The sequence below is a fragment of the Molothrus ater genome, chromosome 2 (genome assembly GCF_012460135.2).
Source record: "Molothrus ater isolate BHLD 08-10-18 breed brown headed cowbird chromosome 2, BPBGC_Mater_1.1, whole genome shotgun sequence".
Lineage (NCBI taxonomy): Eukaryota > Metazoa > Chordata > Aves > Passeriformes > Icteridae > Molothrus > Molothrus ater.
The window spans coordinates 90,382,204-90,408,349 of record NC_050479.2 but is presented as its reverse complement, the minus strand read 5'-3'; the positions used below and the strand labels follow the sequence as shown (position 1 = coordinate 90,408,349).

Here is a 26,146-nt window from a genome sequence, read left to right as displayed (position 1 = left end):
GTACTTATGGGCAGAAACTCAACACATCATTGCTCCCTTTTTCTTTGCCTTACTTCCAATTTTTCCCTACAGACTCCCCTGGACAAGGGGCATCATGTGCCACAGCTGTACCTAACTATAGCTATGTCAATGGACTCAGCTCATTTGTGCTGTCACAGGGAGCTGCATTTTAGGTGGCCTGCCCTTAATGCGAGCAGTACCTGTAAGTTACAAACACTTCTGTGCCTGTCAATGTTGATTCCCACGAAACTGAAGCCTTCCAACTCTTTAAAGCCCCTGCTGCTGGCAAATTCGACCGAAATCGGCCAGAGAGCTAAAATTAGCAGGCAGAGAAGGAATGGACAGACACATCCATCAGACTTCCTTCCTTCGGAGACCAAGCTTACTACACGAGAAACGTTAGCTACGAGTGACCGAATTCTAAGCAAGAAAGCTGTCCCTGGAGGCACACCATGCCCTGAACCCGTGGGGATCCCCCTCCCGTGGGGGTGGCACTCGACACGAGCACACCGCCGCGATGCACGGAGCACCCGCGTCCCGCACCACGCCGGGAAGGGGCCGGGCTGCGGGAAGGAGCCTGGCTGAGGGAAGGGGCCGGGCTGCGGGAAGGTGCCGGGATGCGGGGAGGTGCCGGGATGCGGGGAGGTGCCGGGATGCCGGAAGGTGCCCAGCTGCGGGAAGGGGCCGGGATGCGGGAAGGGGCCGGGATGCGGGAAGGGGCCGGGATGCGGGGAGGTGCCGGGATGCGGGGAGGTGCCGGGCTGCGGGAAGGTGCCCAGCTGCGGGAAGGGGCCGGGATGCGGGAAGGGGCCGGGATGCGGGAAGGGGCCGGGATGCGGGGAGGTGCCGGGATGCGGTGCAGCGCCTGCCTCTCGCTGCCTCCCGAGCGATGTCCCCGATCGGCGGCTCACGCTCGATTGTCTCGCAGCGCCCAGACCGCAAAGCGATAGAACCACGCCGCTCCCTAAGCCCTCGCCGCTCTCCAAGCCCCCACCGCTGTTCCCCCGACTTTCCCCCAAGCCCAGCCCCGGCCCGGGCGGCCCCCGCAGCCGCACAACTCCGGGCAGCAGAGTCCGGGCACCGCCACCGCGCCGCGCCTGCCCGGGGCCGCACCGCCACGGGCTTCCCGCGCACTGCAGCTGCGCCCCGGCCCGGCGCGGCCCCGCAGCCCCTGCCCGGGCCGGGCCGGGCACACCGGGACCGGACAAAGGGGCACCGGCCCCACCGGCATCCCGGGCGAGCGCGGCCCCGGCCCAGCGCGACGTCCCGGCCCCGCTGCCGCGGCCGCTCCGGGTCCCTCCCCTCCCGCTGCCGCTCCCACCCCCGGTCCCGCGGTCTGCACTCACGGTCGGGCCGGGGCGCGCTGCGCGGCGGCCCCAGCGCCGGGACCATCCTCCGGCGGGCGGACACTCCGCGCCAGCCCCGCCGCCGCCTCCGCGCCGCTGCCCGCCCGCGCAGCCCACCCTGCTGCACGCGCCGCAGCCAATCACCGCGCGCGGGGCCAACCCTCGCGGCCAATCAACAAGCGCCGGGCCGGAGGGGGCGTCGCTCGCCCTCAACTGGGCGGGGCGCAGCGGGCGCGGGCCAATGGGCGCCACAAACATTGGCCGCGCGGGCCAATCAGAGGGCCAGGGAGGCAGCGACTGGCGTCAACAAGGTAAGGTGGCCGAAACAGGAACTGGCGGGGAGCGGCGTCCCCGGCGGCCAATGAGCGCAGCGGGAAGAGGCGCGCGGAGGGGCGGGCGGCAGCGCTTAAAGGGGCCGCGGCCGCGCCGCGCCGGACGGACGGGACGGGAAGAAAGGTTGCGGCGTTGGGTCGGTGCTGAGCGGCACGACCGGCACCGGGGAATGGAAAAGGACGCGTGTGAGAAAGGCCGCGCGTTATTTTGTGTGTGTTGCTGTCAGATGAAACAGTCCCGTCCTGCCAGGGTGAGAGTGACCCGAGCGCTGCCCTTCACCGAGCTGAGCCGCGGGGTGTGAGAGCCCTGAGCAGTGCAGAGCAGCGTTTGTGCACCGAGCTGCTGCCCCGCGCCCTCGGCAGTCAGCGTTCCGGGACGGAGCGGCGAGCAGAGATAAGGCTGGCTAAAGGTTTGCTACATGGAGCTGTCCATGAGGAGCCAACCACGTCCTGTGACTGTGTTGTGCCATGAGTGATGCTTTAATCGACATTTTTCCTTAACTTTGTCACACGCTCTGGTCATTTTTAGCTCTGGGAAGAAGGCACTCCATCCATCTTCCTCATGAGTTAAATCAGAGTTTAGGAAATGAGGGACTGTGGATCATTAACAACTCCCCACGACCTCACTTTTTGCTTCCTGCTAATGCCTAATTCAGTTATCATCCATGGTAAGGCAGCTTCCCAGTTCCAGCTCAACTGCTTCCCTGAGAAAGCATCTTGTACCTATATGCCTTCTTACAACATAATAGAGCAGGGACAAGTTTCTGAAGCAGTGTCCAAGAACTGCTGCTGCTGAAATGAGTCATAGCAGCAATCGGATGTTAAATAACCCAAAGCATTTTGAATAGCTGCCACTTGCAAAATAACCTCGCAGCTGACATTAAGTGAAAAGCCCATGTGCGAGCTGTGAAGAAAATTGAGGCCCAAGCTGTTTTTGCAGAGGAATTCTAACATTACTATAAATACCAGCTTGAAAGTGTAAAGCAGGAATGTAAATGCACTTTTTCGCTTTTCATCATCTTTGGTTCTGATATGACACAACCAAACGGGAAGACAAGTGAAATCTGAAATGCCACTGCTTCATCAATTTATTCCAATAAAAACTGAGGGGGGGAGATTTCTCTAAAGAGTAGTGTGCTTTTTTTGGTGAAGATTTTCACTAAATAGGCACCCCTATCCAAAGCAGCAAAACCAAGTTTGCCTTCTGACACAACAAGGTTGTGATCTACAGTGTTTGAGTTCATAAGTGGTCAATACCAGTACAGGGTTAAATATCTGAAATACTGTGGCAAGAATCCAGCAGCAGGCAATAATCCACAGGTGAATATCACATCCAACAAGAACCTACCTGTTTCTCTTGGAGAATATAAATTTACAGTTATATGACAAGGTGCTTAAAAAAAATGAAGAGCTTTTGTAGAAATACTTGCAAGGAAAGCTTTACATTGGATAGATAATTTGATATTCTTTTGACAAGTCAAGAAGTTTTTGCAGCTTTATTTGAGATAGTCTTAATCAAGAACTTTGCAATTTTTTTAAACTTTTTTTTTCTATTATTTAAATTCTTGGCTGTAGTGCTGGTTTGGGTTCAATAATTCAGTAAGCAGTACTGGCCTAAGTCTGTATGATGTGATCCAGCAGCTGACAGGCAATCAGAACACAGGTCAGTGCATCTTTCCCAGTGCAGGAGTTTCTTGGGACTATGGGTCATGTACATTCAAGGGAGTGAAAGCAAGCTGGCAACTCAGCAGTTTAGAGAGCTTCAGCTGGTGGTGCCACAATGCCTTCGGGCAGAATGGCAGCAAAGCTGAATGCTTTTACAGTGTTAATGCACTGAGGAGGAGGGAAGGAGGCAGAATGAAAAGAGAGGGATAGAGTAACCATTCCATTATCTGTTTGAATTGATGCCTCTTTAGGGGCAAGAGAAAAGAACACAAGGCAGGACATTTGTCCCTTACAAAGCATCTGGATTAGATGGGCTGAATAGATTTAGAAAACCCCTATGGAAAGGAAAGTAACACTGCCAGAAACAGATGACAATGCTCATCTGACAAGATTGGTTCGGTTGATTCCCAAAAGGACTTCACGTAAGAGGTTTTGGACAGGGATTTTTTTAAGTAATCTAAGATACTGCACGATCAGAAGATAATGTCCACACAGGGACAGAGAACTGATGAAAAGACAGAACAATGCCAGTGTTCCACATGAAGTGAATAACTGACCACTCACTCGATCCTGGTGTGGTAACTGTTCTTGAAGTAGTTGTACCAGTAACAAATTAGAGACAACAGCACATCTGAGTGATTACTGAGGTGCCATAAATACCCAAGTTTTGAATGCAGTGAGGGGAATGGGAGTGCCTGTAGAACCAGCACAGCTTTGGGAACGCACAGCCCAAATGATCAGGAGTACCTGTTAGTTTCCCTGTAAAGGACAACTCAGTTGTCTGGTGTTGTACAGGTTGTTCTAAGAGGCAAATGGAATGAGGAAGGAGAAGAAACACAAAACAATAAAAGCCGGATGGTTTGGAGAACAGCTGCAGCAGTTTAAGTACAGCAAAGGTTTTCCAGCCTCTGCAGCTGCTGGTGAGGCTGGAGTGATGAAGGTTGCACTTCTGGTAGCAGTTCACTTCCAGCTGTGCCTTCCAGGCCCTCCAGCAGAGGTCGGGGAAGACAGCTGGAAGCAGCCACTCAAGATTACAGACAAGTTTCAGAGCCTGAGCTTTGCTTTTGCACTGTTATTCTAATGAATGCAGCTACTCCATCTGTTGATAAAGCAGTTTCCAGAGGAACTTAAATAAATGAATAGAATACAATGTACAAATTTAGGAAAACTCTTATTTTCCTCCAGAACCTGGGCCAGAGTGCAACTTCATCACTTCATAAATGGCATTTCAAAGCAGAATAGGAGCACACTGAAATTACAGACAAAACATGGCTTTAACAGAAGAGACTGGAATTGTTAAGAAGAGAGATGAGTTTTACTTAAATACCTTTCTGAGAAAAGTCAGTGCTGGATGTTAAGACCAGTCACTTTTACAAACATGGACCATAGTTTTTCAAAGGCTGTGGTCAAGATTTGCAATGACTAGCAGCTAGTTTGAATACTTTAAACTTTTTAACCTATAAAGCCCAAGCCAGAGTTCTTGACACCTGGTCTGTTTGTTTCCAAACTGCTCAGTAATCAATCAAAATTATTCCAGAACAGTTGTTCTTCCTCTCCTCCCTCCTACCCCACAAGACAGGACTTCTGAGGAAAGGCTCGTAACTTCAGGGAAAACAAACAGACCTCACTCTGCACAGTTGTCAGACACCCTTGGCATTCATCCCAGCAGCCCAACACACAGTTCATGTTAGAAATCTTCTGAGTTACACAGTTTATGAAACATCTGAGGAATAGTCTATATCTGATTTCTGAAGGAAACAGCTGGACAGCAAAAAAATGCACTCAACAAGTTGTAAATGACATAACTCAAATAGTGCACGTTTATTCTGAACGGTATTTCTAAAGAGTTTGAGAAAAACAAAAACATGCTCCTGATGTACAACAAGGGCAATGATATAGATTAAAAATGGACCATCTTATTGTAAAGAATTTGCTCCCCCTGCAACTTAACTTGTAACATTGAGAATGCATCTGTAAACTGCATACAGCATACCTTTCACTAAATCTTAACTCAAGAGACCAGGGGTGGTCTTAGCCAAATTAATCAGGAAGCAGTTGCAGATTCAAAAGAAACATCCAAGTCAGCAAACACTTTACAAAACACAGACATTGTGCATAGCAGCTGACCCTGGATTACAACATGGGGGAGAATAAAACAATTTGGAGGATCAAATTTTTACTAGACACAGGGCACCATCAAGATTTAACTAAATAGCATGTAAGTTTGTTTCAATTTTAACAGTATGTCATATTTAGTTGGCAGGTTTAACCATTAGCTGCATCATGTAAACTCAGCCAGTTTCTGTATACACTAAATACATTCTTCCCCCTTACCCCTCCCAAAAATGAGGGATCTCTCTTCTGGATGATTCTTTTTCTCCTGTACCATGGTTTCCTCAAGGAGTCTTTTTGTAGGTAGTATCTTCATACTTCAACCGATGTGTGACAAAGCCAGTTGCAGAGATTCAGGAGTAACTTGTATATACACAATTTACACTCTAAAGCTGTTAGTCGTGTACTTTTTCTTGCTAGATCTTCATCCAGAACAGGAGGTGCTGGTGGCTTTTTTTCCCCCACTGAAACTCCCAACTTTGCAAAAATTTAGTTGTTCACAAGCTGTTATTTTCAAACTAGAAGGATGTCCTCCTGCAGCAACAACCAAAGTAAGCCCATACTTCACACAATTTCAGTGTCTCTAGCTAACAGCACTAAGATACAGCACTCTCCTCCCTCACTCAACACAACTGGTAGACTAATAAAATAACAACTGTTTGTCATCCAGAACTACTGACCTTCACTTGCCCTTACCCATGTACAGGGAACACAGTTTTCTTAAGATTCAGATTAAACCTTGTATTCAAGATTCAACAACTGTTTTCCAGGATTAATAGCCTGGGAAAAAGGAGTCTTAGATTTATTCTCTCTTCCATCTCCTACAAAACATTTTGTTAGAAGTTACAATGAGGCAGGTCTGCTGTGGAATAGGAGCTTTAAGAATTGTTCTCATGGATACATTCATAGAATGATGGCAGCCCAAAGCAAAAAGAGACAGAAACAAAGGTTAATCCAAGTAAGTTCAGACATCAGACTTGTACTTTTAAACCTGAAGAATAACTGTCTGTGAAACACACTGATTTGTGGAAGCCTACGACAACAGCAAATCCTAAGAGTTCATATCCCCACACCCATCTACCCAACCCAAACACTTACCACTTAGTTCTAGAAGAATGAAGAGTACTTTGCTTGGCACCAGAGGCAGCTATGGTCTGAGTTACAGCTGTGCTGCACCAACACCCTCAAATACAATACTATCTCTCTCTCCCTCCACATACTTCTCTTGGTTTGGTCTACAGATGGCCAGGGAAACTATGCTGGCATATGACAAGCCAATTGTGCTTCAATACATCCCCTTCTAGAAAGATGCCGGGCTGCCAACACAACCACCACGAGCAGGTCCTAGCTGTACAGAAAATAAGCTTTTGTCAGAACTAGGCTGCCTCTGGCCACGGGAACCGTCTGCATCTTTCTAGCCAGAGTCTGCCACCACGTGTTGCAAACGCAGGTGCTCGGGCCGTGCAGACGGGCTGGTGTTGGCCACCTGCCCATCTCCAAGACTCCATTAGTGCAAACTCAGCAAATTAAGCAGCCGTTTTCCAGCACAGGTCTGTCAAGATGCACTCCAACAAATGCTACACACCTCTGTCAAAGAAGGAGTAACTGTAGCAGCTGGCATAGTCATCCCTGGGGTATCAAAGACCACCCTACGTGCAGCGAGGGGTGCCATCCCTTGCCTCACAATTCCCATTTTGGAATCCTTGGTTTCCAAGTCACCCTCTAATGACTGGACAGCACCTACTAACCAGATGTATGCTGCAATGCACGCTACAGGTTGGAGGCTTTCAGAGCGGAAGAATTCAAGATGCAGACCTAAACTTTTAAAAAACAAACAGGAAAAGAATACAGTTCAGCATCTACATGGGGCATGGGGCAGGTTGGTGTTGTCTCAGCTCAGTGCACTTTCCCAGATGCTTGGAGAAGAGTCCAAGCTCAAGTTGGTATTTATATTGGCATACATAAAATTGCTGGCAACAGTGCCTAGAAAGGAGCACTGGTATTCACGCAAACAAAGCATGAAAGGATGCAAAGCAGAGCTTAGTACAGTTTACTGTAGCCTCAAAGTTACAGTACTAGGAAGAAGCCAGCCAGCCTATTTTCCAAACCCATAAAATGCTCTAATATATGCTGCTTTCTCCGGTGCTCCACCAACACCCTCTCACCAGAGGAGAACTGCATTATTACTACTGAACAGGGAAGGGGAAAATAATCTTCAAAGGAGCAAAACCACGCAGTTCTTCACCACCTCCTCCCAAAGGAGCTCATAAACACAGCAAGTCAAGCCAATCCCAAGCAAATCCAGGAGACCCTGCAAAGCTATGTGATTAGGGTCAGATTCATGTCTGCCTTCTTAGCCTTGCTGCCTGGTTTCCTCAACCCTTACATCTGTCACCACAGATTCAGTAGCTGTAACAAAGTTATCTGGAGACAGGTGCTTGCCTTATGTCATCAAAGCTGGTAAGGTGGTCACAGTCACTTTTTCCATCCCAACAACACAGATAAACTAACTCTCAATGAGCCCTGCAGAATTTCACCCATTTTAAAAGCAAGGGTGTTGCCTCAGGATTCATATTTTTACAAGGTTATTCTTGCCAACACCAGATCTAGCTCTTGCTCTGGCAAAAGTCTGCTGGGAGTTGGGTAAATGAAAATAAGAAAAAACAAAGACCACTCTAAATCCTCCTCTCAGTCAGTTAAGAAGTGTAGCACCAGCTTGGGTGAGGAGTATTTAAAAAAAGCATCCAAAAAGATCAGCCCAGGCAGAGTGAAAAGGTATGGTAAAGTAGCCCACCCTTCTCAGCAAAAGATGGAGGAAAAAGCCATACTCAAAAATATTGGGAAGAACTAAATATACTTTTTTGAGGTGGGAGAATTAAAAGGAAGAGTGGGAAGTACTGAAGTAACATTCAAAGGTTGGGAGAGAATAAAGTACCCTGTAGGTTATAAAAAACACAATAATGTAGGAGTCAAAGGACAAGATATTGCTTTGCCTTTTCCCCCCCATTGGGTTTACATTCTGCTTACTGAAAGAATAATTCTGAAGGAAACTTGTCATCAGGATAACCTGCTCAAGCCCTCCACACCTCAAACTTAAAAGAGATCTGCACACCTTTTCCCACCCCAACAAAAACCAAAAAATCAGCCCCCCTGCCCTCAAAAAAACACCAGAAAGGAGAGCTCAAAAGAAAAAAAAAAAAAAAAAATCCAAAACCAACCAAAACCCAACCCCAAACATGATTGGACAATCCTTGGAAGAAGCATTACATTTTGTTGGAGAGAGGTCAAGAAAAAAAAATTAAGATGAAGGGGTGGAGTAAAAAAAAAAAAAAAAAACATAACAAAACAAAAAATCAACCAACTTAAAAAAAAAAAACCAAAAAAAAAACAAAAAAAAAAACCAAGAGGCCTCTCTTTCCTTATTTGGCGACAAGCAAGTGCAAGAAAGTGTCCGCAGGGGTTTTGTTCAGTTGTCGTTCTTTTGCACATCTGCGTTCTGGCCAAGACAAGGGGCTTTGAGGTTTTTCTGCAGCACGTGCGCATCTGCGGGCTCTATCCTCTTGTAGTAGTTCTTCTTCGTCTCAATGATCTCAAAGCCAAACTTTCTGTAGAAGTCAATTGCAGATTCGTTGCTGATCTGGACATGCCTGGGACACAACAGAGCATAGAGACATGGGGGTCAGTAATCTGCCTCTATACTCACAATGGTCAAGGACAAGAAAAGCAGCTAGATAGATAGAGACAGGAACAGCAGTGTAAATCTGAGACAGGAACAGCGGTGTAAATCCAAGACTGGAAATGTTCATCTTCCCAATTCAATTCTGGGCTAGCACTCAGCTCCTGGATGGCCCATGGTTGTCAACAGTAGTAAATGTTTCCCCTCAGTAAAATTCTTTCAAGGAACACAAAATAGCAGAGAGACTCTGAAGCGTTATTACTTCAGTAATTTCAATTTTTCTTCATCTCATTAAAGCAATATGGCAGATATTCAGTGGAAATATTTAACAGTTTCACTAAAAAGCCATTTTTAACCTCCTGTAGTAACACTTTGCAGATGACCAGAGGAGTTGTCTCAGGGATGACCAACACACTGTAACATACAGCTGGCAATGGTGTTTGATATTCTTTTAACACCTTGCTCTACTCTAAACACTCCTCTCTCCGAACAAAAAGCTGTAATAGAAAGAAGTCCTATGGATTTACGAAGTCCTTTCCCTTGTATTTACTTCCCCTAGAGTTTTACGTATTTTGCTAGCGTGTTTCAAGGCCTCCAAAACAAACAGCCATCTGCTCTTTATCCTAAGTGACTAGGACATTTATTTGCACAAGTTTTGTTGAAAAAAAAAAGAGAAAAAAGAAATAAAAATGTTTATATCAATAAAAGGCATTCATTAAACACTTCCAAAATTCAGTGGACACTGCACAACTTCATTAATCACTTTGTCATGACAACACACTGCATAACCATAGAACCAAAGTGGAAGCAACAGCAGAACAAAACAAAAGATCTTAGTGTTAAGCCCAATAAGCACCAAAAAGCTAAAAGGGAATGTTATTGTAATGACAAATTCAGGCAGTGATATCAAATTTGGTGCTAAACTGCATAATATGTTCAAATAGAAAATGCACAAGCAATAGACATAGTAATAAAATCAATGGGCCACTAAAAGAACTTTAGCCCAATTTTGGGGGCTATTTATTGTCATGCCAGAATCCTTAGTCTAGGAACTATAAAGAAGGATTATGAAGGATTTGGGGTTTTTTTGGTATCAGAACCAGCAAATAGTTCCTTCACTGTGCACACAGTTAAGATGCAAAAGTAAAAAGGACAGCCTCTGTCCCATTACGCAGGCATCTCAGAGAGAGTTCATTACCACTTCTCCTGAGGCAGAAGAGCAGGAAGGCAAAGCCAAAGGCAACTTTACTCAGACACCTCTTTGAAACACAGAGATGGAACAAAGCAACAACAGCAGAGGACATGGAAGAGTCTGCACCTCCATGGCAGAAGTGGACTGAGTTTGAGGAGAAAATAACTCCATTTACAGTGATATCAGTGTATGAAACACTCCTCACAAGGCATCTTCCACAGGCCTGACAAGTATTCAGGGTGTAGTTCTGTGGCAGTGTAAGTCCATCCAGGCTGTACCTGCTGTGGGGCTATCCCCAGCATCATACATCATGCTTGCACTGATGTGATGGCCAAGGAGGAGTTGGCTCAGAGAAGCGATCAGGCAAAAACTGCCATCAAACCAAACTCACTTGGTAACCACACAGACAAAAGCAGAAGTGTGAAACCAGCAGCAAAGGAAAAGCATAGTTTTGGCATGTATGGATTTCAGACTCTCTTTCCAGGGGGACTACTGATACTGCCCTCTACCCCAGTGCTTGTTCTCTTGCCTGCATCATGCCAAGTGCTTACACAGACATGCAGTTGATTTTAAAAATAACCAAAACAAAGCACTAGAAAACCACCTCCAAAATCCAAAACCACACTAGAACAAAAAAAGCCCAACACCCAGAAACAAAACTGAAAACAGTTTCCCTGGCTGGGTCAGGGCACTGATCTAGTTTATTGTGTTGCTGCACAAAGAGCTGACCTGGCAGTGTGCAAGAATGGGAATAGCAGCTGGGCCTTATTACTGAATGTAGTAAACTTTCAGTGCTTGCAAACATCTCTAATATTGCAGAGTGCTGCACCACAGAGTGCTGTCATAAAAGACAGAAAGCAAATGCACCAAAACTGTATTCAAGACTTGCAGTATTTTCCATTCTGAAGATGACCATGTATGATAAAAATAAAATCTTTTTAAAAAGATTTTTTTTTTGGTCTTACAGTATAATTTTGCTCTAGAACATAATTTTGTAACTAAACTACTTTCAAATTCAGCAAATTTGCAGAACCCTTTCTAAATCAAGCAGCTTTTGGTTTTCTCAGCATTACACAACAAACCCAGAATACGACCCCTGGCTTTCCTACTATGTTCCATGACCCCACAAAAATATACACTAAACCCACACTTGGATCTCCATCCCTTTGCTCCCATATCTACCTTTATCATCTCTCAAAAAATGCATGAGTGTAACTCATTTACTTACAGATAGATGTTGTCAAAAGTGCCATCTTTTTCACAGATGTTTAAGACATGATTCAACATTTTAGTTCCTGCCAAAAGATAAAGAGATAGGTAAGAAAACTAGAAGGGCACAATTTAGTCTGTACTTAGCTAGGTGCTTCCTTGAGGAGAGGCAGGTTAACTGTAGGTAGACTAAAATGATAAAGTGTGAAAACTAGGAAAGGCAAATAAAACATGATGTGTAAGTACTTCATTCTGTCTCTGATTGCTCATAAACCTTAATTCATTGTTTCTTTGAAGAAGAAATAAAAAATCACAACAGACCAGAAGCATTTGTATAAATCAGCTTATTTTAATACTAGTTTCAAGGTCTCAAACTCAGCTCAAAATACAGCCAAAATATTGTATGAAGCAGTGAGGGCACTGGTAAGCTTTTATACTAAAGACCTAGTAAAATAATTTAAAATAAAGTTATCTTTTCATTCCAGTTTGTCAGGGCAAACAGGTTACTATAGGTCTTGATTAATCTGTCCTATGGGTTTGCAATGTGGAGCAAAGAACTAAATGCAATATAGACAAAAGTAGGTGCTACCTCTGAGCAGCAATAATCAGTAGTGATAAAGACAAAATAAATATAAAGCCCCTACATTTAGAAGAGTGAATTTAGAAGAGAGAAGCCAATGAAGGAATGTTGTGTTCTTCTTACGTATGACTTGCATACTGGCTACATATCTCTGACAAATTATTTAATCTCTCTCTGCCATAATTTTCACATCCATAGAAGCAGAGTATTTACATCACAATATGATAATATGATTAAGATTAAATTAATCTGAAATCCTGAATTAAAAATTTCTACAAAAGGTTCATTTCTGAAAGGTAGGGAAGAATGAACACATGATAAATCATACTCTTTCCCCCAAGTCCCTTCCAAAGAACTCAGCAGTCTAAAGTGCACTAACTTGGTTAAAGATCTGAAAGAGCATTTAAAAAGCTGGACAGCAGCCTGGTTTCTTTGATGCCTCAGATATAGAAGAAGACCCCTCTTTACCTATTCCTAGCCTTCGGTAGGGTGCCAGGCATCCAAGTGTCATGATGTACAGTCTCTTCTGGTTCTGGGAGTGATCCACCCTACAGCACACTGCTCCCACTGCAATATCATTGAAATAGGCTGCCAGGGAGGGAAACAAAGGTTTATCAGTAACAAGTCTCAAACTACACATACAGCTCTTTCATTTACAGCCTGTATCTTCCTCCCTCCCCTCTCGTTAATTCTCCTATCCGGATAAAATAACATACATTGTGGATTCACACTTGGAATGAAGTAACTAGTGCTGGTTTGACACAGTGGTTGCTCATCACTGTTCACACCGACCAGCAATGGCATCAGGAGGTAAGCTGCAATGGACAACTGCTTTCTTCTGGAACAGAAAACATGCCTATTCCCAGTGGACATAATATAGTCAGAACACAGACCCTCTGTGGCTTCTTTGAGGTTCTTAAACAGTTATTTTTCATGATGTAAAACAACTAAATAGAAGGAGCTGTTATTTAAAACCGTTATGGATAGCAATGATGACCACTTCTGCCACCACAGCCCACAATTACTGGCAAGAACATTTGTACCTAGTTTGGCAAGTTCGCCAACCTCCAGTACATCCTTGTAGAACTTGTCATTGTAGCTGACAGGAAAAATGACCTGGTTTAGCCTCTTCAGCTGCTTAATGTTGTGTGGCGTCACATCTCCCAGCTCGATCCGGCTACTGGAACAAATCAAAACATGCTTAACATCTGACATACTGCAACATTTTTAAGGACACCCAAGATCAATTACTTTGCTTATCCTTAGAGAACTGTTCCAACTAACAGTCAGCTCAATACATATTTGAACTGCCACATCCAACCCATACAATCCAGGCTTATGCTGGTGGCTGATTTAAGTCCCAAATCTAGTTTCAGTCAGTCCTATACAGTCAGAAGTTTCTCAGGCCACACTAAACACCAATGTACCATAGTATATATGTCGTTTTACTGGGTAGGAGACAGGAGAACATGGATCTCTACAGAAGTATTAGCTTTAACATTATCCCACTCATTTCCCCTCTGATCATCAAGATCACAAAAAAAAAAAAAAAAAAATAAAAACCCCAGTGAAAATATGGGAGGAACAGGAAGCTACAACAGAGACCAAGGAAATGAAGCCTTATCCATGCTTCAAAGACAGCCTCAATTTTAGCACCTGTCAATATAATGCTTTGACAAAGTCACGACTAGACATCTTTCTCTAAAAACCAACAGTACTGCGTGCAACAAATATATGAAGCCTGTTAATATGCAACTGTGCCCTTCTCAAGGTGATATCTTCATCTACTTTGATCATCACAGAAATCTTTCTTCCTGCTGAGAGCAGAACCACAACTTAAAATACACTGAATTATACTGAGAAGAAACAGACCAAGCTTCTCTCTTTTCTAAGACTAACTTGTTGACAGAAAGACTATACATACAGAAGAAAATTAAAAAAAAAAAAAAGAAAAATAAATTTAAAAGAAGAGATTAGTTACCCTTGGGTGAGTGCAAGCAGTTTTAACAATGATTACAAGAATGAAAAATAAAAAGAGCAAGATAATCAAAATCTTTTCCCAAATGATCACCAGAATATGCAGAAAGCCAGTGAATATGGAATTAGAAATCACATAATTCTAGGTTCATATCAGCCCTGTTTTACTGAATAGACATGGGCAGCAAGATTGTTTTCTGCCCAAATAGCAGTAAAGATCTTGTTTGTTCTCAAGATTCCTTTCTTCATGTATGGCCACTTGCACAAGTCCCTCTGAGAATTACATTCCAACACAGTGCAAGTCCCGAGCTAATAAGGATGATGTTCTCACACTACACAAGTACTCCCAGGGTAAACAAGCATGCAATCAAAGCTATGAGATGGTGGAGAAACTGTAGCACTTGTTTTATGCCCAGCTTGGCACAACTGCTCAGCCTAGCACAGCAGGGCTTCTTCAGGCTCACAGAAGGCAAGTTCTGATCCCAGCCAGCAGTGCTGCTGCCTTTTCCTCACAAAGGGCAGGAGTAAAACTGTGGCATGTGGGATCCTGGGTATATTTGTGTCTGTGAAAGAGTTTTGCTGGAATAAGAGTAATCTGGTACTAGGAGGGAAAAGAAGCCCGAAGAGTCCCTTTTGCTGCAGTCGGCATGAGGGTAGAAACCAAAGGGAGCAGGTCTCAACTGCCCAGCTAGGTCAGATGAGCCTCAGTGCAGGAGGTCAGTAAGGGAGGAGGCAAACCTCAATTCACGCTCAGTTACTGAAAGCCGAGACCACTTCTCCAAATAACACAATATTTACCTTGGTGATACAAAGAAGTATCAGTAGATCCAAGCTTCAGTAGATCAGCAATGCTAGCATGATAAACCCACAACAAAGTTGCTATACACCAGGTCTCCTTTTGAGCAAAAATCCCTGACACAGACCATCATAAAGTAGTGTTTTCTAATATTATTTAAAGATAATTAGTTACTAATCAAACAAACCAGGCATTAGAAGACAGCCACTATGAAATATTTATGACAACAGCCCAACAGAACAAAAATATATTACCACAGGCAGCCAGGACAAAATGGCCAAGAAAGGGAACATGGCCAGAAAATGGATCTTCACCAAGAAGGTTTTAGACAGAGAACAAATAAATAAATAAATAAATGCAGAAACAGAGTCTAAGGCTGGGAGTTGCCGAGCCAAGACATCACCTCTGAGCCTGGCATCAGGCCAGAGAAATGAGCTCTCTTAGTAGATGGCTAAAAGGCACTTGCTGACACATTTCCTCGTGCCCCTGGACTTCCCCCCTCTATCTCTCACCACTTGCCACATTCCCTGCTGCCTCCTGCCATCTCCAGCTGCTTGTCTCCTATGCTCTGTCACTATCTGGTTTGTCCTTGCAAGAATTGCACCAGGGACAGTATCTTACCCTGGAGAATAACATGAAAGAGGTTTGAGAAACGCTGCAGGAAGCATAAATCAATACCCTAAACATATCTGTTTAAATAGCATGTACTTAAACCATAAATTACTTTAATGTATAGCACTAGCTGATTAAATCAGCAGCACATCTGATATGCACAAAACCATTTAATACATAAATTAAGTAAGAACATGGAAAGGAAGACCCACATTATGTGAATTCATTATTTTGCCTGAGGACAGCATGGCCAAAGTGCCACTGGGGCCTTGAGTAAAATCATATGAAAGCCAGCACTGCTGCAGAAAGCAGCAGTCCTCAAGCCACTCATTTCCATCCTCTTGCTGGCACAAACGTTTGTTCATCAATGTAGTGAACCAACACCAATTAAAACTAACCTGGACAAAAAAGGGAAAGTTTAGTTTTAACCCACATCGGTCCTGACTTCACACAAGTCCTCTGCCACAATAAAGAAGAGAAAAAAAGTTTCCATAGGCAGAACTAATTGGTTCTTGAGCAGAAATGCCAGCTGACCCCAGTTTAAGCTGGAAGTACTGTGCAAGAGGAGCACAGGGACGTAGATTATCCAGTACATCTGTGAACACAGTCTACAGATATTGCGCTACAATATCATCCATAGAACAATGTGCACTTTGAGAAACTACTCCAAAGAGCCAAGACAAAGCACCTGTAACAAAGGACTCAAAATTATCTCTCTCTTATTTTCACCAAAGTAAAGCAAGCAGCTTTGTGGGGTCTTTTTTGTTGTTGTTAGTTTGTTTTTAACAGCAGTTTACAACTAGACCTGGTTCTTCAAGTGAAGTCTCAGCCAAATCAGTAATTTAAGCAAGTTTACTGTGTCAGGTAAGGTCTGACTAGGACAGTCCTGTGCATTCCATCTTAGTAGAAGGTGTACCAGAAGCACTTGTCCTCTGCTGTTGCAAAGAAAAAAATTAAATTATGAGCTCAAATTATTATATGAGAGAACATAAAGATGTGTAAAGAACCTGAAGTGCCCAGAAGGGACACACCCTCCCATAATAAATTATTCAACCCTATGATGCCACTAATATTCCTAAGAAGATCCACACTTGTTAGTGGCACCCCATAGCTCAAATGGCACCCCATGGAAGATGCAATAGTCAACTGTACTCCATCTCAGATGTCAAAGCTCCTGGGACAAGCCAGTCACCCCATTCCAAGCAAATGTTTTTAAGAGGAATGAGGGACTCCTGGCTTATCAGGTCAGATCTCTTACTACTGCAGTGTTCTACAAATCCATATTCTCCTCAATGAAATACCAGCCTTCTGAAGCACTTAAATATCTTCCATTGTAAGGCTGCTCCCATGCTACCATTATTCTCAGTTAGTTATTCCAGTGCAATTCAAATGTAGCTCTATGCTGCCTGGAGATTGTGGGCACCATTGCTTAGGCCTTTTCAGAAAGTTAGCATGATCTCTTCATACCCTTCTTCTAACTAAAGCCAAGCTCCTGGCCTTCTCCTGTAAGGCTGGCTCTTAATTCCTACTATTGCCATACTAGCTCTTCCTTACATTTCCTTCTGATTAAAATTGATTTTCCTTAAATATGGCTAACCAAAATCAATTACAGCAGCCCAAACACTATTGTCCTGTCCATTGACACTAAGCTTTTCCTCTCACTACTGGAAGCATTTTCCTGACATATCCTAGGACTACATTTCCATGAGAAACATTCAGCATTTTTCACGACTGCTACATTCCATGACTTGGTCACTGGGGGAAAAAACACGTGAGAATTCACTAGTAAAGGGAATCAGCTCCTGGTGCATAGGCTGCTGTCTGTTAAAAGTGCACAGCAACACTGCCCAGCGATGTAAGAGTGGAAGTGAAGAGTGATCCACCAAATCTGAACGGAAGTGTGACTTTAGTGAGGTGACAGGCACCACTTCCTGAAGCTGGATGCATGCCCAGAACATTGGCATTATCACTCCTGCTCTTGCATGCCAGTGTCCTAAGATCCTCCAGGCACTGGCTAGAAAAAGCCTCACACATTTTGTAGGACCAAATGCAATCCAGTTAGTCCTGCTGCACTTGCATTGCTTTGCCTGCAGCTTACAGTGCTGTGATTTGAACAGTTATTTTTCTTCAATGTCTTACAGTGATACTGCTGGAAATAACACAGGCTACATGAGACATTAGTGTTACTCATGTTAAGACTGCCTTTTGCTGCTCAACATATACCAAAGGAGAACTGCTATACAGAATGACAGCTCAAGAGGCAGCCAATTTCCAGCTACAGTTCAACAGGAAACACAAATTCACTCCCTGGGAATAACAAGTGCCCAGCACTAGTTTAGAACCAACATCAGGGAGAAAAAGCAAATTTCAAGTTTCTTAATGCCATAAGAATCTCAGTCTCATTCAACTTTAAATAGTGCAAGTCTCTCCCCAGAGGGCTGTGCCTGACTGCAACAGATCTCCGTGTAACTGATAGCTGGGCTCGAGCTTATTGAAGGCATCTGGCAGGCTAAATTTAGCAGAGCTGTATCTGAAACTTGCAAAACTTACTGAGGAGTAAGTCAGGAGAGGCAGCACTGAGAAATGGGCCCTAACAAATTAAGAGGACTTCAGAGAAGGTTTGTCACCTGCTAAGAGGCCAGCTAGCTTTATTGCTTCTATTTTGGCATCCAAGTCAAAGCAGGAGTCTAGACAGGATAATCTGCTCATAAAATCAAACCAAACCAGAACTATGAAGGCTATAGACCTGAAGGCTCTGCTTAGATTCTACTCCAAGGCCAAAAGAGCCTCTTCTAGAGTTTTGGGGTCATTGAGATTTTTATGGAGTTTTTTGTTTGCTTTGTTTTTGTTTAGGATTTTTTTAAAGGATGAACTGTCTTGCTACACACACACAAGTTAGTCTAGTTCTTGTGGGCAGACCATTATGTTTTCAATTATCTCAAAGATCTGTGGGCTGCATATCTACTCTGCTTCGCTTGTCAGAAAACCAGAAGGATAAGTACAAACCTAGCATGCAAAAAGTCTTACCAATTTGCTCTGAGACCCCTGATCTTCTTTAGTCCTGCTTACTACTGAAAACATGTGTTGCATGACACCTGATACCTTGCTGGATGTTACCCCCAGTTCTGGCCTGCAGAAGAGCACAATGATGTACAGAAGAAAACAAAGCAATTTTAGAATCAGAATTAACAGAAGACTTCATTCAAGACTTGCAAGACTACTGGATGTCACTGTGAACAGGCTTCATGCATCACAATTCCCCAAGACATACATCAGACCCTTGCTGCCTCTCCTTTTAGCATTAAAAAAGGAAAAATAATACACAGCACATTACAGCCAAGTTTCTTCATTATATCTGGGTGCTGTATAATGTACTCTGCTTTAACCTAGAAAACCTGACCACATACAAAAGACTGGCCAGTCTTCATATGCAAGAAGCAAAGTTATGCTGTAATAGCCTCACAGTTTTTCCAGCTGAAACGTGTCCTACCTAGGTCTCAAGTCTTCAAGTGAAAAATAAACTTTCCCAAGAAAATGATAAGCTGTCCTATTCTGTAGAGGGATACAAAGAGCATAAATCACTACGCCCAGCTGACAGAATTTTCAAACTCTAAAATAGCAAGAATAAATGTAGCTGGTCTAGAACAGAAAAGCAGACACATATATATTACTTAGTTGTCCACAAAATTCTGCGGCTCCAGAGCACCTCAAAAGGTTAAGGCCAAAATAATTATTCAGTCTATCCCAGGTACATTGATATCAGGTGAAAGAGGGAACAACTTGTCTGCCATCATACAGCAGGTAAAGGCTGCCAGAAACCCCAACTCTTTGTTGCTGCTATAAAGCAAGCTCACAAGAACATTGATTTTTATCCATGATTGCTAAACAGAAGTACTTCCCTATTTTGAAACACCTTCCCTCAAAATTAGTTTTGTGCCTCCACTAACTATATCCTGAGACACCTTATGAATTACTGCCCCTTTCCACACCCTCAGTGTCCCCAGATCTAACAATTATAACCCTTACTTGCCTCCCAGAAGATCATGAGCCTTTGCTAATTAGTGTTCATGAAGTACCTGATGATCATCAGGTAAGAACAGTCTTACCTTCAAATTCAAAATAGAAGTGATGTTTACAAAGTACCTTATTTACATAAATACATCTTGAGGGCACTTCTTGTATGTTCACAGGTAACAAACTACCTGATTGACATATCAGGACAAAATAATTTTTCTGCTTCACAGAAACTATTTCTATAGGTCACCAAAAATGCATTTCTTTACAAATGCCTTTGTGCATTAGAATAGTGGGGGGAAAAAAAAGTGAGTTCATTATGGCTTTCCTATCTATACTTTGGATTTCAGTCCCAGAGCTGGGTTTTGCAAGGTGTTCAAATCACACATCACATTAATAACACACTGTGAAAAATTACCTGAATCAGTTTCATGTGCCAACCTTAAAAACACTTCTAAGGCAACAATCATTTCCCCCATTCTCTTCCTAATTTTCACTAAGAATGAATTGTTCTCAAATAAAAATTTGTGCCAAAGATCAAAAACCAAATAAATCTCCTTTAAATGCAATTTTCAATTTAATTTGTGATCTTTGCCAACAGTTCCAAGTGCCATGTAGAGTAAACTTTCACAAGCCTTCAGCTGGTGCCCAGGTCTCATCCCATACTCTCAAGAGAACATAAATACAATGCTGAGATGGTGGAAATCAGAATTTTTTTCAGGGTTAGAGATTCTAGTCTGCTAAGGGCCAAAAATCACATGGAGCCTGGAAAGGAACAGGGAGAAGGAAGGCCAAGTGAGCTCAAGAAGTACTTAATGCATGAAGACCTTACTATGAAGCACAGTACTTTCAATTAATTAAAGACACGAAAATTAAAGTATCTTAATCTTAGTTACCTGGTGACAGTGTTGTGGAAATGGTTTTGGCTCTATTTTCAACAAAGCCTAAGGTATAATTCATATTTCCTTGTGATAATGAATTCATTCAATATGCTTTGACACAAATACACAGTTACCCCATTTCAGTGCTGTGCTTCTCAGGTCTTCAAGGCCAAGAGTCCCTAAATAACCAGGTATTCTTCTGTGCACAGACTCTCTTGCCCTGGCTTCCCTGCCTCAAACTCCCTTCCTGACAAACTTCTGCTGCTCTACAATAACTCCCACATGGGTCACTTCTTCCCTTTCTCTTTTCCAGACTGGAGCAGAAAGTAATCCTGGCATTGCCTGCCTCACTTAGAGCAGGAGTGATGCAAGGAAGTACTGCACTTCTCTCTTATCAATTCCCAAACAAATATAAAGCTTCAACTTTTCATGTTCTTTCCTCTTCTGGATAAAAATATCTAGCGCCTTCTCAGATTATTGGTCTGAACACTTCTAATGCTTGCCAAATGGGCAGGCTCTTCAAGTTCTGAATGATTTCCACTTGGATTTAAGTATTTTTCTGGCTCAACCATCACCATTATTCCCCATTTTAAAAGAGATTTAATGTAGCAAAGGAGGATGCATCATTTCTTGTCCTCAGGAGATGGCAGCAGAGTCTGTGGCATTTGCTGATTAACTAATGTTACCACATTTTTCATAGAAATGTCCCAAACCACCAAGCTACATCTACATGCAGAAAGAACCAAATGGTCAAACAGTACTCAAAACACAAGACGGGGTTCTAAAGTGCTTCAGTAAAATGCCTACAACTCCTCTGCTACCTTCCTACCCTCCCAATCCTTCCTACTTTGTGGAATGTCTTAATCTGGTTAAGGAATTAAACTCAAAGTGGTCAGAGTTATAAATCAGGTTAAAGTACCTATAATAAACTGCACTGAGTTTTTTATAAACTCATTTAGAAGCTGTTAAGCCATTTGTAAGCTTGCATATAGGCAAGGTTTAAATTTACTGTCCATGAAAAAAAAAAGCAGACTTTAGCTCACACTTGGACATTTCTAGGTTGAGAAAAAGCCTAAAAATAAAGTGATTTTCAAGCTCAATTACCTTTTTTGTCCTGACTCCAGTGCATATGGCCATTCAGCAGTTTTCTCATAAACTTGGAACTTCCTCCCATATATGTTAAGCTTAGCACTGTGCCGAGCAAACGGAAACAATTCAGCAGCTCTGCACAAACTCTGTCATACTAACTCAGGAGAGAAATATCCCTCCCTGTTCTCCTCAGAAACATGATCATCTTCAGGACCTTGAAAGGTTTACTCCTTGAATCCAGGCAAAACAAGCAGAGGTATCAGAACTTACCATAATGACTCCCCACACTTCAGGAACAAGATAGTTATTTTTCTGTTATGTTTAGTACTCCCCAGCTGTGACGTCCTACAAAGGCAGCCAGAGCAGCACAAGCTGCAAAGTCTCAGGGTTGGGAAGTTCCCTGAGGCAGCAGGTACCTGTTGGGTAGGATGTTACCTGTAGGACTCTTCCACAGCAAGTCAGGAGGACCCTTAGGAACTACCAAACCTGAGACTTAGCTGCAAACACAACAAAGTTGAGAGGCAATCTCCTAGGAGTGTCTTACCCAGAAGTAGTTAGTGCACACTTCTTTCAAAGGCCGGTTTAACACACAGCACTGTACTTACTCCCTGTTTCAATCAGTTTTCCACCACATGGCTCAAGATGTGCTGCTACATGAAAATCTCCCAGGTGTTTCCCATCAAAACTGGAGAGGGATTTGGTCAATGTGAAAAATAACGCACGCACAGGATTCACAGGCACTGGGCCCTGCTTGTAACAGGCCCTACTGGCTCCTTGTATGTGACAATCTTGGTCCCACAGCAGGTACATGCATGCAATGGAGCACGCAGGTCCTGCAATAGCCACGTGTAATGTGATTTTTAGGGAAGGCTACAGGGAAAGGCTGGATGCCTTACTTTCACAGGTCTCATCTGAACTGAAACAAGTCAGAAATGCATCCTTACTTTAAGACCTCAAATGTCACAAACAGCAATCAGCAAATGCTCAAGAATCAATGCAAGACTTTCAGTTTTCTCTCCTGAAAACCAGCAGCATAACAACTGCAATGAAAACACAAAATCACTGAGCAACAAGTGAATCAACACCATGAAAACAGCAAAGTGCAGGGAGTATTATTTACAACTGCTCTATAAAAACAGCCTGATTACTACAGACAGTGGAACCTAAGTCTCGTCCCCTGCTATTTTTCCTCATGCAAACACAGTTCTAAAATAGATTTTCAAATTCAAGAACTAACAATAATTACATATAATAAAATGAAAACATTAATTAATCTTTAGAGAATCACAAGGTTCACTAACAGAACAGTGAATTAACTCAGTTTTTCAAGTCACATTTAAGAAAAAAAGGGAAACATAATGAGACTCAATTAAAATTATTCAGAAGGTGAGGATAGAATGAACATAAAGCCAAGTCTCACAACACCAGGTGAAAGCTAATAGCAGTTCCCAGTTGAGAAGATGGTGTTTAACTCATCAAATAAGAGAAAAGCCACAAAATTGTAAGCAGCTGAGAAAGCACAAAAAACCTCAGCTATTTCTGAAACCAGAGGGCCCAGGTAGGTCACCTAACCTCAAACAACCTGATGACAGAGACACTGCAACCTGCTATGCATTATTAACACACATCTATGTGCTATTTCAAATTCAGAGAGCTAAGAAAGAAGGCTGCAACACATACATTGACTACACAGACTTTTAGATCCGAAATTTCATGCCAATGAACCGGATAGTTTCTTTTTTAATTCTTTCTCTGCCAAAGCAGACTCTTCATAATGACAGCTGATTAAACATCAGCTGCTCCAAGCGCTTCCAAAATCATCTCTGCATTTTGTGGTATGGGTTACAATGCAGTGCATGCATTCCCAGAAAAAACAGTCAGATGGAGTCAGTTTGTTCAGAAGGACTTGTCCACAATTTTGGATTCAATACTGAAGACAGACCAGATCCCTTCAAGCCTATCAGTTTCTGTATGCTGGGAGCTGAAGCTTTAGATCTATTTTTGGACCTATCTTTTGACAGTACTTGTACTTTAGGGATCTTCACCGATCTTTGTAACTTAAAAAACAATTTGGATTTGTTCCCAAGTCCCCCTATGTAATTTATACATTCCTTTTGAGCTATTCTCTAGTCCTTTGAGTCTCGTTGTATTTAAATGGGGTTATTTTTCAATTTGAGCTCTGCTGGCATATTTGCCTCCATCTGAATTTTTAGAGAACACCTGGATTCAATATGAGAATCTGCACAGGAATATGAATTTATTCTGCACCAGAACTTGCTGTGTGGTGCTAACAGTGTTTTGGCAAGACAGGAATATGCTGCTCTTCAAAGAGATGAAAGAGTACCAGAAGAGCAGAAATACCAAGTGCAGAACTCAAAGCAGTAAGCCCTGAAGTTGAACCAGAAATAAAGCTGCCTGTAAGTAAAAGTAAAGTGACAGAAATGAAGTTTGGTGCTCTGGAAGCAGAAGAGTGGTATGCAGGTTTTTTCTCCATAGCCTTTTAGTCTAAAAAAAAGTTACAAGGAGTAAAAAAGCCCATGAAATGAGAACTCCTGATCTGTGCAAGCAAAGCCAGGCTCAGCTCCTCAGGGAGCACTGAGCACGGCAGACAGCTCTGGCCGTGCCCTGCCAGGACATCCCCACAGCACCAGCGTGGCACGCCTGGGCCGCTTTCCCACTCACACAGCCAGGTCCCAGTAACCCCGTCCCACGACTGACACACCACCAAAGCAAGGCTAAGCTGCAGCAAACAGCAGAGCGGTCAACAAAGGATAAAAGGAAACCCAGTTCTGTCGGGAGCGCTGCTGAACAACGATCCTGCCACCTCATCCTGGCTGATCCCTGCTGCTGCTGCTGCTGCTCCTCCCGCAAGCCCCACCGTCCTCGTTACACGGGGACTAAGAGTGGCAGTGTCCCATTTTATGTAGGGTGGTGCAGGTGGATAAGGGGTTGTCCAATGTCCCAAACACACCTATCTTATGTCAGCTGAGAGTTTGTTTATTTGCAATCATCTCTGAATGTCTTTCTACATACACCTGCCAGCCCCTCAGGATGCCTGAAGCTGCTTACACACTGTAAGAACCAGCTAAGAGTATGTTATCAAGCAGTCTTGTATGACCTCACCCCTATTGCTAATAAGCTAAACCCCTTACCATTTCTTAGTAAAAGCTTAAGTGATTCAGCTTCCATTCACCCTGCCTTAAGCTGCCAAACTGGAATAATAATACCCATCATTGCATAACACCAGTTCCAAGGGGACTGGTTTAATGCTCTTCTGAGAATCAGCTGGGGAAAGCTTCCTCTGTGCCTGTGAAGAAACTGAGGCACAGAACTGGAACAAGCACGTTTTGTGGAGCACAAGTGATGCTGAAATTAATAAACATTAGGTAGTTTAGCCAACATTGAAAAACCTGTCCCAAAGTGACCTGGACAAGGTCAGGCAGGTCATCTAACACCAAAGCACAACTGTGAGTGTAAAGGCCTCCAGTCTCCTGTACAAAACTGGCCCCCACTGAGAGGGAAATCAGTGTTTTCAGCCAACCAGATTTGAAATCTCTAGTTTTCAGGAGACAGAGAGAAGCGATGCCAGGCCCAAATCAGCAGGCGTGCTACAGAAACATGACACAGAACACAGCTCATTTGTTATCCATCCACGCTGTACAGCCTGCACGTAGCAATTAAAGACTTAAAAAACCAACAAAACTGCTCAGAGGATGTTGCACACAATAGCACTGCAAAACCACACACATCCGAGACTGGCAGCTTTTTCGCACACAGTGAGTGGCGCTTCTTCGCTACCGCCAGACGAGGACCAGGCAGGGACGGCAGCCCGGCCAGCATCCCCGCCCGCCGTGCAGCTCCCCAGACCCCGCAGGGCGGGATCCCCCGAGCACGAGGAGCCGCCGCGTCCCGCCCGCTCCAGCGCGGGGCTCCGTGCGGAGAATCCGCGCTCCGGCGGTGCCACGATCGTGACGGCGCGGGAACCCCGCGGGCAGCTCCTACTCAGCCCAAAGGGCGCCAACGGCGGCACCGCCGGCTCTTCTCGCCCAGAGGGACTCCCCGCCACGGGCCCCGTCCCAGCAACACCGCCCGAGCTCAGAGGCGGCGGCGCCGCTCGGCCCTCTCCGCCTCCCGCCAGCCGCGCCGCCCGGGCCCGCCCCGATTCCAGCTCCCCTCCCGGGCGGGCCCGGCCCGGCCCGGCCCGAGCCCCGCACTCACCCCTTCATGGCGCGTCCGCGGCCTGCCCGCCGTCCGCACTGCCTGCGTCCGAGGCCCGGCGGTACGGGTGTGGCTCCGGCCTCCCCGTGCTCAGGGCGGGCAACTCAGCTTCCTCCTGATCCCGCTCCTGGTCCCGATCTTGATCCCGCTCCCGCTCCCGCTCCACATGGGCCTCCGCCCGCCCCGCCCCGCCCCGTGACCCCTCACCTCACGCCGCGCGCGCGCCCCCGCCCCGCCCGCCATGACCCGCCCGCGCCGCCCCGCCCCTCCCGCGCGCCCCCGCCGCGCACGCGCCGCGCCCCGCGGGGCGGGGAGGCCCCGCGCGTCTCGGGGGCGGGGCGTGGGTGCCATCACGTGACGCCGAGAAACCAATCAGCGCGCCCTACTGCGCCCGGTGCACCTCTGCGCGGAAGCGGCCCGGGCCGGGCGGGCGAAGCTCCGCCCAGA

General features: G+C 44.6%; 1 protein-coding gene across 3 annotated transcripts; it reads right to left on the bottom strand.

The window, feature by feature from the left end:
* Positions 1-5,140: 5,140 nt before the first annotated feature.
* On the bottom strand, positions 5,141-25,849 carry NAA50 (N-alpha-acetyltransferase 50, NatE catalytic subunit). Of its 3 annotated transcripts, none has more exons than XM_036383996.2 (5): positions 25,700-25,849; positions 13,156-13,292; positions 12,581-12,700; positions 11,552-11,618; positions 5,141-9,102 (listed from the first exon to the last, which is right to left on the bottom strand). In XM_036383996.2, exons 1-5 carry the CDS (start codon positions 25,705-25,707, stop codon positions 8,922-8,924), a joined length of 513 nt encoding a protein of 170 aa, XP_036239889.1. In that variant the 5' UTR covers positions 25,708-25,849; the 3' UTR covers positions 5,141-8,921. The 3 variants fall into 3 exon arrangements, with proteins under 3 accessions (XP_036239889.1, XP_036239897.1, XP_036239881.1); XM_036384004.2 differs by having other exon boundaries at positions 13,156-13,289; XM_036383988.2 differs by lacking the exon at positions 25,700-25,849 and having other exon boundaries at positions 13,156-13,345.
* Positions 25,850-26,146: the final 297 nt, after the last annotated feature.

Bases quoted from the DNA above. Each gene is read 5' to 3' on its own strand.
- NAA50 (XM_036383988.2), bottom strand. From the start codon at position 13,327: ATGTCAGATGTTAAGCATGTTTTGATTTGTTCCAGTAGCCGGATCGAG. The intron at 12,701-13,155 runs GTACAAATGTTC...CCTCCCTGGCAG, and splicing joins TGGCGAACTTGCCAAACTAG to CCTATTTCAATGATATTGCA. The intron at 9,103-11,551 runs GTAAGTAAATGA...GTTGTGTCCCAG, and splicing joins ACTTTTGACAACATCTATCT to GCATGTCCAGATCAGCAACG.